At 45.2% G+C, this 17,951-nt stretch overlaps 2 protein-coding genes across 6 annotated transcripts; both read left to right on the top strand.

The window, feature by feature from the left end:
* Nucleotides 1-401: 401 nt before the first annotated feature.
* On the top strand, nucleotides 402-3,108 carry tapbp.1 (TAP binding protein (tapasin), tandem duplicate 1). The gene is made up of 8 exons (XM_054763990.1): nucleotides 402-755; nucleotides 1,096-1,272; nucleotides 1,346-1,594; nucleotides 1,678-2,031; nucleotides 2,106-2,429; nucleotides 2,517-2,618; nucleotides 2,718-2,746; nucleotides 2,819-3,108. The coding sequence occupies exons 1-8, from the start codon at nucleotides 695-697 to the stop codon at nucleotides 2,828-2,830; spliced, it is 1,308 nt and encodes a 435-aa protein (XP_054619965.1). The 5' UTR covers nucleotides 402-694; the 3' UTR covers nucleotides 2,831-3,108.
* Nucleotides 3,109-4,022: 914 nt separating this feature from the next.
* Nucleotides 4,023-15,431, top strand: daxx (death-domain associated protein). Of its 5 annotated transcripts, none has more exons than XM_054764505.1 (11): nucleotides 4,023-4,107; nucleotides 4,609-4,847; nucleotides 4,976-5,404; nucleotides 5,479-5,610; nucleotides 5,688-5,804; nucleotides 13,181-13,412; nucleotides 13,482-13,645; nucleotides 13,724-13,859; nucleotides 13,930-14,332; nucleotides 14,623-14,752; nucleotides 14,848-15,431. In XM_054764505.1, the coding sequence occupies exons 2-11, from the start codon at nucleotides 4,623-4,625 to the stop codon at nucleotides 14,905-14,907; spliced, it is 2,028 nt and encodes a 675-aa protein (XP_054620480.1). In that variant the 5' UTR covers nucleotides 4,023-4,107; nucleotides 4,609-4,622; the 3' UTR covers nucleotides 14,908-15,431. The 5 variants fall into 5 exon arrangements, with proteins under 5 accessions (XP_054620480.1, XP_054620479.1, XP_054620478.1 ...); XM_054764504.1 differs by having other exon boundaries at nucleotides 4,030-4,334; nucleotides 4,612-4,847; XM_054764503.1 differs by having other exon boundaries at nucleotides 4,030-4,334.
* Nucleotides 15,432-17,951: the final 2,520 nt, after the last annotated feature.

The raw sequence follows: 17,951 nt of genomic DNA, 5'->3' as shown, positions 1-17,951 counted from the left end.
GACAAAGAGTCCACCGAAGTGGACTCACTACAGAGCCCCCTTGTGGCCACGTCAGGTAAACGCGTGAGTGGCATTTCTGGGAAATCACGTGACTTGACGACAAAAACTGGCATGACAAGTGCAGCCAAACTTCCTCATCAGCTTTTCTTTCTGCTGTTCACCAACTTATTCATTACATAAACACACAAAAAATGTTCAGACATGGGTTTAAATCCAGAGTTAAAAGTAATAACATGGCTTGAACATCAGTGATCGTATTGTAATCGTCTGGAAATAATTCCCTAACGAAATAAGGTTCGATAGGGCGTACAAACCAAAGTGTATATTTCATATTTCTCTGCTTTCTTGACGTATGTCAGGCACTTATGGAAGGTACACTGCCCCCTCTGCTGTCTGCACCTGGAACTGCACCTCGCAGGGCCGACGAACCTGCGAGAGTTCACGTTTGTTTTCCGACTAATTACATGTATAACCTAGCGGGCTGACGGCTACCATTATACACTTCTTAAAAGTAGCCCCTTTTCGTCGTAGACGTGGATTTATTGTTAGTTTCGCATCATAACAGGAAGTTGGTCCGTTTAAGAAGCTGGGTGTGAAAGTGAAAGTATTATTGTGTGAAGGGGAAACCAATGACAGCAGCATTATATTGCCTTTTCTCCACAGTTGCTATTTCGGAGAGAAGAGTGGAACAACCATGACGAACCTTTGGTCCATTTGGAGTCTCTCCTTGGTTACTTTTGCCTGCTTTGGCCGAGGTATGCTACTTTTTGAAACACGCCACATTGACTTAAGGACCGGAAGACTCGCGTACACATTACTGAACTAAAAATGTGTTTTTCGCAGTGGTACTGGTAATAAAACGCACGCCGAATAATGCTCGAGATTAAGTCACCTATTTTTGTTTTTACATGTCATCGTACACCTGCATCTACTGCCATGAAAACTACAATAATAATTTTCTTGAATGGAGTTTGGAGTGGCGCGTTCCTTAGAGGATTGACGCCATCTCGTGGCTCAGGGAAGCATCGCAGGGGAACCACGACAATGTTCAACCTGGTCATTCGTTTAATGGAATTCTATTTTCTATTCCTAAAGGCTGCAGCAGCCATTGTCCCGTGCTGGAGTGCTGGTTCCTGCAGGAGAAGAAGCAAGGAGGAGCTTCCGGCAGCCAGGAAAAGATCCTGCTTGACGTGGGGACAGAAGGCCATCATCGTGCGGCGAGCCGGCACGCAGCACCTGACTCCAGCATCCGGACAATCTACTCGGTGGAGGGTGTGTTGCATTTATTGCCTTCTTGATTGCTGTTTAAGAATGACTTTGACCGTCTCGCCTTCACTCTGGTCAGATCCGGCCGCAACCCTCTGCCACCGCTCGCTCCGCCCACCCAGCGGCTCCACCAACAAGCCCCTGTGCGAGATCAGCTCCTTCCTGCCGCAGCCCTCCTCCGTCAAATGGGCCGCCTCGCTCACTGAGTCCGCCCTCAGCCCCATACACCTGCAAGCCGACTGGTTGGCCGGCACTCTCCAGGGGGTTGGCGGGGAACTGAGCGTCTCCAGTGTCCTGCGCGCCGCCACGGGCACCAGCGAGCTGGACGGTAACGTTCGAGGCAGCGGGACGGGGTCAGTCGTCTTTCCCGTGCAACTTCTAAAGCGAGCTCCTCCTTGTCTCCCTCCTCAGTGGTCCTCAGCGTGACCACTACAACGGTCGCGGTGAAGGCCAGACTCAGCGAGCCGGTGCTTCTGGACTGTCAGTTCTGGGCCGACCCCGCCTCGCCACAGTCCGGCTTCGCCGTCGAGTGGCGCTACCAGTACAGAGGCAGCGGCCAATTGATTCTGGCTTACGACGGCAAGGCGGACCGGCTGTCAGACACGCTGGAGGAAGGTGCCATGATGGACATTGCTGAGCTGCACCGCAATGGAAATGCTTCCCTGATCCTGCAGAAAGCCAAAGTGAGCCACTCCGGGACGTACATCTGCATGGTGTACCGGCCGCACCTCCTGGCTCAGGTCACCATGGAGCTGGAGATCGCAGGTGAGCCTTCCGGAAAAGATTTTTACAGTTACATTCTGCCCAAAACAGTCCCGTCTTTTTCTTCTTCTGCACAGAACCGCCTTCCTTGTCCATCTACCCCACCTCTCTGCCCCTGACTGTTGCCGGGCAGAGTTTGACGGTTCACTGTGAAGCCTCGGGCTTTGCCCCATACGCGCTGGAGCTGAGCTGGGAGTTGAAAAACCCGGATGGAACGACCCGACCCTTGGGACCCGGCCGCCTAACCGGCCACAGGCAGGCCTGGGACGGAACCTACAGCCAGGACACCCGGCTGGAGCTGGACACTTCCACGCTGGACCTGGGCAGAGGAGGGGAGGTCACCTGCGTGGGGCAGCATTCCGGAGGAACGCGGCGGGCCAGCGTGACCCTCAGAATCATCGGTAACATGAGAGAACCTTTCAGCCCAGCCAAGTTAAATGCTGTTAGGACTCTGATATGTCATGTATGGTCATGCTTTGTCCTCTCAGGCTTCAGCACGCCGTCCATCGAGGACTCCATGGCGATGGTGGGCGTGGCGCTGGTGCTCTACGGCCTCATCAAGTTTGTCTCTTGGACCTTCATCCCCTCAGGTGGTCGCCTCGTAGGATGACGAGTGACTTTCATGGTCCATTTGCTAGACAATGTACAATGTCAGTATTTAGAATATCTTTGATTTTTTTTATTCGTAGGCTCAAGTGAAGCTGCTGAATCAAACAAGGTAAGTTCATTTTGCCAACAACTAAATGTTTGTGTCATCGGCTCATCATGGCAAACTTTCAACCTCCTGCAGAAAGAGAAGTGAAGATGCAGCTCTGGACTTGCCCTCCTTATAACACTGGAAGTTTTTTATATTTTTGAAATGCATTTTTTAAAATGCTCCACCACTCACATTTGACAAAATTAGCTATTTGAATAAAGTGAGTGGAACTGAAGGTGTTCTTTTTTCACTTTCACTTTCATTTGTGTTTTCTGCTGTTCTCTGGTGTTTATGTTTTTTAAATCATAATTAAAGGTGTGTTTCCCACAAGAAATGTAAAACGTCTGACAAATATAACAATAAAGTCAATACATCAATTATTATACATGGCGTACTGCTGCTTGCTTTCCACGTCATGCACACATTAGGGTTAGCATTAGAGATGCACAATATCTTTTTTTTTTAAACCCATACCAATAACTTTCTGCTTCTCAAGACTAAAATGGTACCGATAACGGAATATTTTCATAGTTAGAGTGTAGGAAACCTGTTTATGACTTTCTAAATTCAGGTTTTAACATTATTAGAGCCCTGTAGACATGAAATAACACCCCTATAGTCACCTTTACACTCCTATTATTCTTTGTTTACATCACATTGCAGGGACATAACAGACGGCTGCTGCTAGCATAGCAAGCTAACTAGTTAGCCTCTCCAATTTACTTAATCTAAACTTAAGAAAGTGTTTCAAATGGAGTGGGGGAGAAGGAGAAAGAAGCCAAAAACTTACCACTACCACACAGAACGAGAGGAGAATGGCAACCTTTTTTTTTTTAGACATGCACAATATATTTTTTTCCAAACTTACACCAATAACTTTCTGCTTCCCAAGGCCGATGTGATATAGATAACCGTTTTTATATCTATATATTTTTTTTATCTTATTGGATTTATGGGTATGATGTCATAATTGCCTCATAATGGCCCAATAATAATCGGAATGATAATTATTGTGCCCTCGTTGTTAGCAATGTAGTTATTCTCAGTTTGAAGTGTGATATTCCTCACAGCAAGCTACTTTAGTTGTTGTTATATATTTTATTATAATATTTCTAGTCACATCCTCCTGGAATAAATACATCATTTATAAAAAAAAAAAAAAAAAAAAAAAACAACGATATTTTCTCATTCTGAAATAGCTTTCATGAAGTAGCCCTCCGAGTCGGTGGGTAGCGCTCATTCGCCAGGTTTGCCGTGGAATACATCTTTCAACCAATCAGAGGCGCCTCATACGGGCATTGTATTGGCGCCGACACATCTGTCCTTATTTGTAGTCCGGGCTAGTGTATTGTTTTCATCCACATAAAAGTCAACGATATGAGGTTTGGACTTTTATAAAACTTCGTCGGCCGGTCGCCGAGTACGTGATGGAGTTCTGACTTTTTCCTCCGCGAAGCTCGCAATCGCCCAACTTAGTGAAGTCGCCGCGCTAACTAGCTCGCTAATGCTAATGCTAATGCTAATGCTAACGCTAGCCAACCAGCGCCGTTTGGATGAAGCCTCGTCGGGGTCGATTGTGTTTTGACAACAGTCGCCCGCTAACCAAGAGGTCGGTGAAATTGTGTTTTTATTGTGTGAAAGTGTGTTTCGTGGCCCGGGTGAGTGGTTGACTTGTCACATGAGTTTTCATCACTTCCGCGTTGACTTCCCCAAACTTGACGTCAAGCATTTAACTGGCTGTATTAAAGTATGCGTTCGCACTTGTCATTTTGGCTCCGGTTAAAATGGACGAGAGCCTCATTTGCTTTGCTAGTTCGGTTGGTCTGGTCAAGTGTGAACAATTGCACAACCAATGAACTTATGTTGTGTCTGTACTCTCCAAGAAGAACAAGCCAACATGGCGGTGGCCCCTTCCGCCCTAGTGGACAAAATCATCGTCTTGGACTACGATGAAGAGGACAGCCCTCGACCGTCTTTCTCTGCTTCTCGGGATAAAGCCAGAGCGGTCTCTCACCTCCGAGTTCAGCAGCCCGCCCCAACCCACATCACGCAGTCCCCTTTCGCTTTGGCCAGCAAGCAGAAGCACGTTCTTCAGGCAGAGAATGAAAAGTTATTTTCTGAGGTGTGAATCTGACAAACGACTCATTCATTAGGATGTGTAGCCATTGAACTGTGTTTGGTATTGCTGGTATACAACCTACAATAGTATGAAGTGGTCATCCCCTTCCTTTCTCTTCTGCCTCCCTTCAGTTTGTGGATCACTGCTCCACCATGACAGAGGACTGCCCCCAAGTGTTGACCTTCCTCCAAACCAAGCACGCCAAAGCCTGTCCGGTCTACTTGTCATCCGTGGAGTTCCGCAACAGCTTGGGCCGATGTTTGACCCGCGTTCAGGCGAACCGCTCCAAGACCTTTGTCTACATCAATGAACTGTGCACGGTGCTCCGGCAGCATGCCGACAAGCGGAGGCAGACGCTGAGCGCGGTTGAGGCCGCCCCCTCTACCTCGGCATCCGATTGTCTACCGTCTACCTCGGTCGGGTGCCCAAGCACAAGCCGGAAGAAAGCGGAGATGAGTGAGCAGGAAGTAGGCGGAGAAGATGAGAAGCCTTCCACGTCAGGCCTTCAGGAGGATGAGCAGAAGGCAGAGAAAAGGGCGACGAGGGCGTCCAGGAAGCAGGTTGGTGTCCAACATGCTCCCCCTCCACCGTGGTGGCGGAAGCCTCTCCATCTCATCTCTGCCTGCACTGCTAGATCGCGTACCTGGAGAGGCTGCTGAAGGTCTACAACGAGGAGATCTGCCAGCTTCAGCGGGCCGAGCTGACTTTAGACGACATGGGGGCCGAGGACTCCTCGTACATCCAGGAGCACAAGCTCAAGCGCAAGGTCCTCCTGCCGGGGCTCCGGGCGCTCAACCCCCGCTCGCATCGCTCACGCTTCTCTCTTGGCTCCTCCTCTTGCAGATGATGAAGATTTACGTGAAGCTGTGTGAGCTGAAGGGCTGCGGGTCGCAGACGGGCCGAGTCATCGAGCAGAAGATTGCCTACCGGAGCACACGCTATCCTGAGATCAACAGGAGGGTAAGCGGGCTCTGGCCTTTTGTGCTGGGTCGGGTTTAACGGTTTAATTCATCCTGAACATGCATGTGAGTCAAACAGTAGCACATCACATAGTACAATTCACAATTTTGCATGTCCAAAAAGGAGAAGGAAGAAGCAAGGCTTATTTAATCCTACTCCTCATCAGTTGCAATACATTTATTCTCCTCTTGTTTTCCAGGTGTACTTTGTAAGGCTGGATGACAATATAGTGCAATCATTGTCAAGGTTTATACTTACTGAAAGGAAGCTACAGGCGTAATGATAATAACTGATAACATGGTTGACAGTATCATAGGTTGATAATGAGAGAGTACAGACCATGTATTCTCCAGGATGAAGAGTTAGTAGTCAGTGTAGTAGTGGTTAGATGTTGTGTTGTATGTACACAGTAGTTCGGGTCTCTTCTTCTTTGTATTTTTTCTTAAAATCACTCATTTTAGTGCATTGTTTGAGTTCCTTACTCAATCCGTTCCACAACTTGATTCCACATACAGAAATGCTGAAAGTTTTCAGCACTGTCCGTGCATAGAAGTGTTTTGGTTTAAATTTTCCTCTAAGATCATAATTTTCTTCTCTTGTTGATAAGAATTGTTTTACATTTTTGGGTAGAAGGTTATTCTTTGCTTTATGCATAATTTTAGCCATCTGAAAGTTTACTAGATCCGCAAATTTTAATAATTGTGATTTTTGTAAATAAAGAGTTTGTGTTCTCTGTAAGCAGCATTATGGATTATCCTAGGTGACCTTTTTGTTGCACAGTTAGTGAGTGAAGTGTACTTTTGTAGTTATTACCCCATAACTCCACACAATAAGTTAGATATGGTAACATCAGTCAACAGTAGAGCATATGTCGTGCTTTTGGTCTAGAACACATTTTGCTTTATTCAGTATTGAGGTGTTTCTTGCCACTTTGTTGTACATTTTTAATGGGAGATTTCCAGTTCATCTTCTCGTCTATAACCCTGAGAAATTTATTTTGCTTCAGCCTGTCAATGTCTACACCATCAATTTGTATTTGCTGATACGCTTCCTTTTTGTACTTACAAATAGCATTACTTCAGTTTACTTACCGGTAGGTTCAGGGATAGTCTGTTTTTATCAAAGCAGCTTTTTAATATAGTTAGTTCATCTGTGAATTTTTTTTTTTTTTTTTTTTTTATAATACTAGTTCTGGTGTGCTGTCTCCACAACATAATGCGGCTGTATTGTCTGCAAATAATACTAGCTTTAGGTCTTTCGGGACTTTACAGATGTCGTTTATGTATAGATTGAATAGTTTTGGTCCTAGGATTGACCCCTGGGGTATGCCTCATGATATATTTAACCTTGTATATTCTCCTAGCTTCACATATTGCCTCCTGTCTGCTAAGTAGCTTTTAACCCAATTCAAGACTAGCCCTCTGATTCCATACCTTTTCTAGTTTAGTGATTAGGATATCATGATTGATTGTGTCAAAGGCTTTTGTTAAATCCATAAATACTGCAGCTGCACACTTTCTGTGATATATAGCATTGGTAATTTCCTCTGCAATTTCTATCAGTGCCATGGAAGTTGCAATGTTACTTCTGTATCCGTATTGGCTGTCCACGAGTAACTCATTTTTATTTATAAAATTGTCCAACCTGTTTTGGAAAGTTGTGGCAATAAGGACACTGGTCGGTAATTTATGAATTGATGTTCGTTTCCATTTCTAAAAATTGGAACTACTTTAGCTATTTTCATTTTGTATGGGAATTGGCCTGTCTGGAATGATAGGTTGCTAAGGTACGTTAGCGGTTGTGCAAGCTCATTTATAACCCTTTTTATCCTTTCCATTTCTGTTCCGTTGCAATCGGTTGATGTTTTCGCTTTAAATTTATTAACAATATCGATTTCCTTTTCTGTAACGTTAGTGAGGAACGTGGAATTGGGATTTCTGTCTATAATCTCATTCCTTTCCTCTACTGGGGGGTCATTTGGGATCTTTGTTTCCAGTTCTGCTCCAATATGTACGAAGTAGTTGTTGAACTTTTCAACTACCTTGTTCATGTTGTCATATTTATGATTTAATGCTGTTTAGAATGCCCCATGTTGCTCTCGTGTTGTTTTTTTTCTTGTTTAGTAATTAACTAGAATATTCTTTCCGACACACTCTCAAAATGTTGAACTTATTTTTATATGTTTTATATATTTTTTCTGCTTCTTTAGTTTTTTGAATGATAAATCTCCTATGTAGTGTATTTTTCTTTTTACAGGCATTTTGTAGTCCTTTTGTCATCCTCCTCCTTTCAGTGGACAATGTATGTCGCAGCACTCCATATAAATATTCAAATTTTTATATGCTTTGTTGACATCATTCTCGCTATATACGCACACCCATCTTTGTTTTTCCAAATCTTTCCTAAAGGCGCTAATACTTTCCTCTGTACGGGTTTGGTATAATTTCTGTATTATCCAATACTCGTGCCAAATGTATACTGGAAACAGTGGCAGTACTTTTAAAAAAGGAAAATACTAAAAATTTTGTCCTTAAGCAATGCCTTTTTTATTTTTACAGAATTTAGTGACTTCAAAGTTGAACTGAGTAGTTATTTAAAAAAAAATAAGCTGATAACTTTAAAAAAAAAAACAACTGTAGTTTGTGCACAACTGGAGGCAAGAACTCAAACAAACTAGGATTTGACCAGCTGCACCTGTTGATTTGTCCTAATGACTACAGAGCGCCAGACTAACTTTTTATTTTAATTTTTTGTGCTCTGACCACAGTGGCCACACCTTTTAAAATTTTAGGACTGCAAGCCGATAATTTAGGAGCACACGCCGAAAAACCCACCCGCAATGCAAATATTCACATTTCCTCTCGTTTTCACTGTCCATCCATATACCGCTTCTCCTCATTAGGGTCGCGGGGGTATGCTGGAGCCTATCCCAGCTGACTTCGGGCGACAGGTGGGGTGGTGGCCAGCCAATGGCAGGGCACATATAGACAAACAACCATTCACATTCATATTACATTCACATTCATTAGCGACTATTCACATTCATTAGCGACTATTTAGAGTTGCTAATGAACCTGAGTCACTTGGAATGTGAGCACACATGGGGAGAACATGCAAACTCCACAACAGAGATTCGAACCCAGGTCTTCCCGATCTCCCGACTGTGGCAAACATGCTAACCACTAGACCACCGTGCGGCCCTCGTTTTCACTGTATTACTGATAAATACCTGAACAATAAATGGCAATTGTCTTCTCTAACCACCCTGTCTCTGTCTGGAGCTTCTGGAATGCCTCAAGCTGTTCAGTGACACTCGGGGTTTCCGCTACATGTAGTTGATCGTGGTGGTGCGCCACTACAAAATAAAAGCCACCACAGATGAAAAATTTACTCTCACGGTCTCAAATTTTGTCGCAGTCTGGAGCCCCATACTATTGCCACATCACTGCTATCAGGAGAACCGGAGTATAAAGCGGGAGGACCCACCTGGTGTGGCCGAGCCAGATGCACTGTATTCAGGCACATGCTCAGAGCAGCCAGTGTGACGCCACTGAGGTCTCTAGCAAACCGTACTTCTCATACGCCTGAGGCGTCATAGCACTGCTGGCGTTTCTTGTGGCTGATCAGGATTTTTTTTTTTGTGCGTGTGTGCGCGTGGGTATACAACTAGCATGCGAAATGTCTCAAACAGTGAATGTGTGTTTACAAGTCAGCTTAGAGGAAGTTACGACCGGCCGTTGATGTCACAGGCAGGAGAAAAAAGAAGCACTTGATTTGCTGACCCGCACAGTACGGGTAATCTCACCTCATTGGAGTGTTTTTCAAAATGATGAGTTATCGGACTTATCGTTATGACGTCATAATTCCCTCATATCGGCAAAATGATTATTGTGCACCCTTAGTTTAGAGTATCAAAAATGTTAAAATAAAATAAAGTAAGGTATTTCAGTCGCAGTTTTGGTCAGTCGCTTGGAGCCTTGGAAGGTAACCCCTACGAATAACCTCACCAATACGATACTGATACAGATCATTTTTCCTAGGAATTTCGTTGAGTGATGATGTGATTTTGGTTTTCATTTGTTGATCATGTTAATGATAATATCCATCTGATACTGCTACTACCCTGGTATTGATATTTAGATTGATGTGCCCTCGAATAGTTTTGAAGTCTTAAAACCTGTCCTATACTGTAGTTGATCTTTGACTATGGCTTTGCATTAGATATTTAGAAAAGAGCAGAGCATTCCTGTCATCATATAGATAATCTTTGATTGCATTAATTTAGTCATGCCGACCATTTGGCGAAGTGAAAGTTGTAAGATTGTAGATATGTTATGTTAGAGCGGGGGGGGTCCAAACTTTTTTCCACCTAGGGCCACAGTGAAAAATGAAAGGTTGCAATGTACAGACCCTTTCCAAAAAATTTGAATGTCATGGAAAAGTTGTTTAATTTCCATAATTCCATTCAAAAAGTTAAACTTTCATAGATTATAGATTCAGGGCCCACAATTTAAACAATTTCAAGTGTTTATTTGTTTATTTTGACATAATTTGGGCTTCCAGCTCATTAAATCCACGAAAACAGGAATTCAAAAAATTAGAATACTGTGAAGAAATCACCATTTACTTCTCAGTTTTTGCAGGAAAAAAAAAAGAAAGAAATTAGGATCAAATCAATCAAAATATGGTACTTTCAAAACGATATGTCAATCTTCAATACTTAGTTGGGAATCCCTTTGCCTTAATCACTGCCTTGATGCGACGTGGCATCTGTACTTCTGTGAAGAAGGTGTCGGACGTTTCGCTCCTCATCCGAAGAGCTTCGTCAGCGAACTAATAAGTGCTGGTAGCTTAGGCCTTAAATACAGTAAGAGTGGGCGGAATTGGTGTGCCAATACCCTCCTCCTATTGGTTCCTTACACCAAGCCTGGGAGGAGTAGTGGTATAATCCTCTCCTGCCATTAGCACCCCCGATAAAAGGGAAGTGTAGCTCCCTGTAGTTGGGTATGAACGACTCTGATACTGGCTCGTTAGCATCTATTGTTCTGGCTCGGCCCTGGCTCCACCTCATTCGCAAGACTAGGAGCTGTGGGTTTTGGTCCACTACAACATAAACTAGGGGTTATTAGGACCCTCCAACATGGAGCGGAACAAATACCAACTAGTGCTGAGGGAAGGAAAAAGGAGACACAACATGTCCAGAGAGCGTTCTCAACCTGTGGGTACCCGCAGTGGGCTTTTAACAAATGTCAAATAAAGAGAGTAGGGAAAGAAACCCAAAAGCCCACAGAAGCAAAAAGGAGAGGAGTGGTAGTCCCTTATGTAGCGGGGGTCTCCGAAAAACTCCAGAGGATCTTATGGCAACAGAAAATTCCAACCTATTTCAAACCAGTAAATACCCTGAGACAAAAACTAGTGCATCGTAAAGACAAGGCTCCAACCCCAAAACAGAGCAATGTGGTCTATTCCATCCACTGTAAAGATGAGGAATGCAAAGAGCACGACATTGGGGAAACTAAGCAAATGCTCCAAAAAAGGCTTTATCAACATCGCAGGGACAATTCTAGTGGTCCTCAATCAGCAGTACATCTACACCTGAAAGCTACCAATCACTCTTTTCAGGACAGCGAGGTAAAGATTTTGGCCAAAGAAAACAGATGGTTTGAAAGAGGAGTAAAGGAAGCTATTTTTGTCAAAAACAGAACCCATCATTGAATCGGAATGGTGGTTTTAGGTTTAATTTGGACCCTGTGTTCAGCAGGTTACTGAGACCAAAACCCACAGCTCTTAGTCTTGCAAATGAGGTGGAGCCAGGGCCGAGCCAGAACAATAGATGTTAACGAGCCAGTATCAGAGTCGTTCATACCCAACTACAGGGAGCTACACTTGCCTTTGTTCGGAGGTGCTAATGGCAGGAGAGGATTATACCACTACTCCGCCCAGGCTTAGTGTAAGGAACCAATAGGAGGAGGGCATTGGCACACCAATTCCGCCCACTCTTTCTGTATTTAAGGCCTAGGCTACCAGCACTTATTAGTTCGCTGACGAAGCTCTTCGGATGAGGAGCGAAACGTCCGACACCTTCTTCACAGAAGTACAGATGACGTCTCAAGAAGCCTTTCCCTCCATACAGATCCTCAGCAGAAGGAATCATGAAGTCCTCTAAAACATTCTGGTAGACTGTTGCGGTGACCTTGGATTTAAGGAAGCAGAGTTTACCAACACCTGCACCGGACATTGCACCCCAAATCATGACGGACTGTGGATATTTCACACTGGACCTCAGGCAGCTTGGGTTCTGTTCCTCACCCGTCTTCCTCCAAACCCTTGGACCTTGATTCCCAAATGAAAGGCACACTTTACTTTCATGGGAAAAGAGGACCTTGGACCACTGGCCAACAGTCCAGTCCTTCTTCTCCTTGGCCCAGTGGAGACGCTTCCTACGTTGGCTCAGGTTCAGAAGTGGCTTGACCCGAGGAACCCGACAGTTGTAGCCCATCTCCCGGATGCGTCTGAATGTGGTGGTTTTTGAAGCTGTGACTCCCGCCTCATTCCACTCTTTCTGGATCTCTGCCAGATTCTTGAATCTTCCCTGTTTGATAATCCGCTGAAGCCCAAGGTCATCTCTTTTGCTGGTGCATCTTCTCCTGCCACATTTTGCCCTTCCTCTAGACTTTCCATTGATATGCTTGGACACAGCACTCTGTGAACAACCAGCCTCCTTAGCTATGAACTTTTGTGGCTTACCCATCCTATGGAGGGTATCAGTGATGGTCTTCTGGCCAGTTGTCATGTCAGCAGTCTTCCCCATATTGAACCCAATTGAGACAATTGAACCAAACTGAAGCAATTTAATGACACCTGGGGAAGCCTGTGCAGGTGATTTGAGTTTAGTAGATGATTAGTGTGTGACACTCAGTTTAAAACATTCATGCCCTGCAAAATTTGGGCTGATTTCTTCACAGTATTCTAATTTTTTGAATTCCTGTTTTCGTGGGTTTAATGAGCTGGAAGCCCAAATTATGTAAAAATAAACAAATACTTGAAATCGTTTAAATTGTGGGCCCTGAATCTATAATCTATGAAAGTTTAACTTTTTGAATGGAATTATGGAAATTAAACAACTTTTCCATGATATTCAAATTTTTTGGAAAGGGTCTGTAGATATGCTAAGAAGTTATACCAATGTATCTCAGCTTTGTCATATAAGTGAAGAAGTGCAGCCCTAATTTAAACACTTGAGTAATAGAAATAAAAGTGTAAGTAATAAATTCACCGATATGAAATAAAATACAAATTAAAGAGCTTAATGGGCTGTAGTTTTGTCTGTGTGTGTCTGGTGGCATACAGTCCCAGTAAAGCTTCTCTCCTTTCAGATTGAGCGTTTCATCAACAGTCCCGAGGTCCTGAGGAACCCGCCCGACTACCAGGACATCCTGCAGCAGGTTCTGCTGGCCAACAAGCGCCACAACCTGTGCCTGAGCAGGAAGCAGCTCAACCAGATCGCCCAGGAGGCTTTCAGGGAGACCGGCAGCCAGATCCAGGAGAGGCGCCACCTGGACCTGGTCTACAACTTCGGCTCCCATCTGACCGACGGCTATGTGCCCGGTAAGACACATCCTGTCTTGTCTCCCAACACGCGCTTGTCCTCTGACCCGCCCCTGTCCGCTTCCCAAGCCAAAGACCCGGCTCTGATGGACCCATCGCTGCTCCGGAAGCTGCGCTCGAACCGTGAAGTGGCTCTGAGCCGCCTGGAGGACGTCATCAGCAAGTACGCCGTCCAACAGGAGGACACGGAGGAGCAGGAGAGGACGCGGCGGCAGGGTAAAGACGGGAAAGAGGTGAGAGCGCTTGATGATGTTTACCTTCCATCAACGGTGACTTGTTTTGTCCTGCCAGTCACAGCCTCTCCTTCCCAGGGTCCAAAGGCAGAAGGAAGCAAAGCAGTCAACGGAGTGGCAAAAGAGGAAGAAGAGGAGGACGATGAAACGGATGTGTCTTCAGACCCAGACATTGAGGAAGAGATCCAGGCCAGCACCCAGCAGGATGGAGCGGGTCAGAACCCTTCACAGGGCACCCATCTCTGAGGCTCCAAGTATTTACACCTCTTTTCCTCCCACGCTAGATGACGACAATGAGGACGACGACGTCAATGAGGCAGAGCACACCAACATGGAGGAGCAGACGCTGCCGCAAAGCGTCTCTGCTGCAGCGGTGGCAACGGAAAGCGTGAAAGACGAGGGCGACGAGGCGGTGACGAGTGGGCTCTCCCCCCTCTCGGACGTTAGCAAGTCGCTCATCTCGCCGCTGTCGGACGTCACGTCTGCTGACGCCAGCCCCAGCCAGTCGGAGGAGCCCTCGCGCGCGCCCTTGGCCGACGGCGGCCTCGACTCAGCCGCCAAGGAGGTGGCGTCCTCGCAGACGCCCCTGCAGAAGGTGGGAAAGTGCAACTCGCCCATTTCTAACGGCACCAGAAGCATGAAGAGGAAGAGGACTGACGTGAGGAACCACATCAGCTTCCACGAGAGGTAGTGTGCTCATTTCTAGAAAAAATGGGACAAACTTCATCATTATCACTAAGCAAACAAAAAAAATGCACACAGGGACTTCCTGTTCAGTGCAAACTCGGCTTCAAAATAAAAGCTTGGGAGTCTTAGTTACAGCAACTTAACAAAATGCACCTGTTGAATTTTTTTTATTAAATTTTTACATTTATTTTTTTTGGGCCAAAATGGCTAATATGTTTTAATTATGTCGACAACCGCTTATGTCGACACAAACCAGGACATAATCCACTGTACCTGTTCTTCCCCCCCAGCAAAGTGGACGTGCTACTGGACATGGGCGCCATCTGCGCGTCTCCACCGCGGGCCAACTGCAAACCAGCTGAGGCGTCCGACTGCGAACTTGTGAGCAGCTCGCAGTCGCCGCCTCCCAGGAAAAACAAGGTGAATGAGACAAGGGGGAGGTCGCGCCCCGATGCTGTGATTTTTGCCACGTCAGCTGCCGTCACTCAGTTGTTCGCTCCCCCCCCCAAACCCAGGTCGACGTTGCCACCCAGTGCGACCCTCAGGAGATCATCGAGCTCTCGGACTCGGAATGACCTTTGTTCCCCGGCGGTGCCCGTCCTTCTGCTACAGCATCAAATAAAATCCACACTTTTGTCTTTGAGCCTCTCGTTCTGATGTGAGATCAACTTCCTCTCAGGACACCGCGACACCTCTATTTTTTTTTTAACATCTTTAGTCACCAGCAGGGGGCGCAGCAACGCCAGTCGGTTTACCGGTTTACATTTTCATACTTTTTTTTTTTTAAGGTCCTGATCTGCTGCTGTCATCATGGTTACACAGCACATTTTTATAAGTTTTCCACCTATTTTGGTCTTGGGTCTCATTTGAATCTCCAGACCTGAGAGTAAAAAGGCTGCACTTGGCATCTTTAGCGTAGCACAGAGAGCAGCAGCTATTATGATTTTCAATATAAGTCCAGCCAGCAAACATTCACCTACAAGAACCCAACGGTTTATATTTTCTACCACTTTGGTTGAAATGTGTTTTGGAAAAGCTGCAGGCGGTCCACAAGCCTACTGGACTCAAATGTTTGTAATAAAATTGTTTTTGGAATATACATATTTTCTTTTTGTGGCATTTCTCACCAATGATGCATTCACACTTTCAGTCAGACAATATGGATGGTGAAATAACACCCTCATTTACTAGCAAACAGCGCCACCCAGTGGACCGTGCTTACCATTTTAGTATTTTGGCGTAAAAAGTACTCCCTGTCACCTGAAAATACACTTGTAGAGTACACTTGGTCACTCAAAATGAGACGGGAAAGCTCGCTTGCTTGTGACACCAGGAAGTTTTGATGATGTGCTTGCAGTACTCATGTCTGACAGCATGGGGCGGCAGTGAGCGTCCTGCGCTGAAAAAACAAGTAGTTATGTGCGATACCACGGATTTTGTTTCTGTTCTGAGTAAAACTCGTATCGGCGAAACCGATGCTTTGTGAAAAATCACCTAATGTGTCAGCAAAATTTTAAAAAGTAGTGTACTTCATATCATAGCATATAGAATACAAGATATTTAATTATTTATTAAATATATATTTTAAACCCTGAAGCATAAATCATATAAAATATGTGATAATTGTATTTAAAATAAATGCAAAAAAGGAAAAATGTGCTAATTATTAAGAACTACTAAAAGAGTGAAAACTTTATTCCACTTTTTTGAAGTATCGATATTTTGATTTGAGACTCGAGAGCATGAGGAGCTAGTATCAGGAGTATCGATATTTCGGTATCGATCCGCACATCACCACAGTGGACATGCGTATCATATCACGAACTTCCAAACGTCCTCTACTTGGTTCCCGAGGGCGCGAATTTTGACATTGTACTGCTGTCCCAAATCCATTACCATCGTTGCCCACTTACCAAAATAACCATCGCAATAGCCTTTTTAATGGCGTTAGCCCCCTCCCCTTCCTGCTCCGTAGCCAAGATGGCGATAATTGAGAGTGTTAAGTGTCGAAGAAGGAGAGGAGAGGAGGAAAGTGTGTCCGTAGGAAGAGAGAGAAGAGGAACGCCAAGAGTATAGGACTGAGAGTCGGGACGTTGAATGTTGGAACTATGACAGGAAAAGGTAGAGAGTAGGTCGACATGATGCAGAGAAGGAAGGTAGACATACTGTGTGTCCAGGAGAGCAGGTGGAAAGGTAGCAAGGCTAGAAGTTTAGGAGCAGGGTTCAAGTTGTTCTATCATGGTGTAGATAGGAAGAGAAAGGGAGTAGGAGTTATCTTGAAGGAGGAGTTTGTTAGGAATGTCCTGGAGGTAAAAAGAGTGTCAGATAGAGTGATGAGTCTGAAGCTAGAAATGGAAGGTGTGATGGTCAATGTTGTTAGTGGGTATGCTCCACAGGTAGGATGTGAGCTGGAGGAGAAGGAGAAATGCTGGTTGGACTTGGATGAAGTGATGCAGAGCATACCTAGAAGAGAGAGAGTTGTCATTGGTGCAGACTTCAATGGACATGTTGGTGCAGGAAACAGAGGGGATGAGGAGGCCATGGGCAGGTTTGGTATCCAGGAGAGGAATGCAGAAGGACAGATGGTGGTTGACTTTGCAAAAAGGATGGAAATGGCTATAGTGAATACTTTCTTCCAGAAGAGGCAGGAACATAGGGTGACCTATAAGAGTGGAGGTAGGAGCACACAGCTAGACTACATCTTGTGTAGATGCTGTCATCTGAAGGAGATCAGTGACTGTAAAGTAGTGGTAGGCCATAGTGTAGCCAAACAGCATAGGATGGTGGTGTGGAGGATGACTCTGGTGGGGAGGAAGATGAAGAGGACAAAGACAGAGCAGAGGACCAAATGGTGGAAGCTGAAAAAGGAAGAGTATTGCATGACTTTTAGGAAGGAGTTAAGACAGGCTCTGAGTGGTCAGGAGGTGCTTCCAGATGACTGGACAACAGCTAATGTGATCAGGGAGACAGGAGAGTACTTGGTGTGGCATCTGGAAGGAAAGTAGACAAGGAGACTTGGTGGTGGAATGAGGAGGTACAGGAGTGTACAGAGAAAGAGGTTAGCTAAGAAGAAGTGGGACACTGAGAGGACGGAGGAGAGTAGACAGGAGTACAGGGAGATGCAGCGTAAGGTGAAAGTAGAGGTAGCAAAGGCCAAACAAGGCGCTTATGATGACTTGTATGCTAGGTTGGATAGTAAGGAGGGAGAGACTGATCTATACAGGTTGGCAAGACACAGAGACAGAGATGGGAAGGACGTAAGCAGGTTAGGGTGATTAAGGACAGGGATGGAAGTCTATTGACAAGTGCCAGTAGTGTGATGGGAATATGGAAAGAATACTTTGAAGAGTTGATGAACGTGGAAAATGAGACAGAACAAAGACTAGAAGAGGTGACTTTTGTGGACCAGGAAGTAGCAAAGATTAGTCAGGATGAAGTGAGGAGGGCATTGAAGAGGATGAAGAGTGGAAAGGCCGTCGGTCCAGCTAAAATGAAAGGAAAAGTGTACAAAACTGTGGTGGTGTTTGGTCTAGAGACAGTGTCCATGAGGAAAAGACAGGAGACAGAGCTGGAGGTAGCAGAGATGAAGATACTGAGGTTCTCTCTGGGAGTGACCAGG

Source organism: Dunckerocampus dactyliophorus, chromosome 20, assembly GCF_027744805.1.
Source record: "Dunckerocampus dactyliophorus isolate RoL2022-P2 chromosome 20, RoL_Ddac_1.1, whole genome shotgun sequence".
Taxonomy (NCBI): domain Eukaryota; kingdom Metazoa; phylum Chordata; class Actinopteri; order Syngnathiformes; family Syngnathidae; genus Dunckerocampus; species Dunckerocampus dactyliophorus.
The sequence above is the reverse complement of the archived record's forward strand: the minus strand, read 5'-3'. Positions and strand labels throughout refer to the sequence as shown.

Bases quoted from the DNA above. Each gene is read 5' to 3' on its own strand.
- tapbp.1 (XM_054763990.1), top strand. From the start codon at position 695: ATGACGAACCTTTGGTCCATTTGGAGTCTCTCCTTGGTTACTTTTGCC. The intron at 756-1,095 runs GTATGCTACTTT...CTATTCCTAAAG, and splicing joins TTTTGCCTGCTTTGGCCGAG to GCTGCAGCAGCCATTGTCCC. The intron at 1,273-1,345 runs GTGTGTTGCATT...CACTCTGGTCAG, and splicing joins GACAATCTACTCGGTGGAGG to ATCCGGCCGCAACCCTCTGC.
- daxx (XM_054764502.1), top strand. From the start codon at position 4,578: ATGAACTTATGTTGTGTCTGTACTCTCCAAGAAGAACAAGCCAACATG. The intron at 5,611-5,687 runs GTCCTCCTGCCG...CTCCTCTTGCAG, and splicing joins AGCACAAGCTCAAGCGCAAG to ATGATGAAGATTTACGTGAA. The intron at 14,753-14,847 runs GTGAATGAGACA...CCCCAAACCCAG, and splicing joins CGCCTCCCAGGAAAAACAAG to GTCGACGTTGCCACCCAGTG.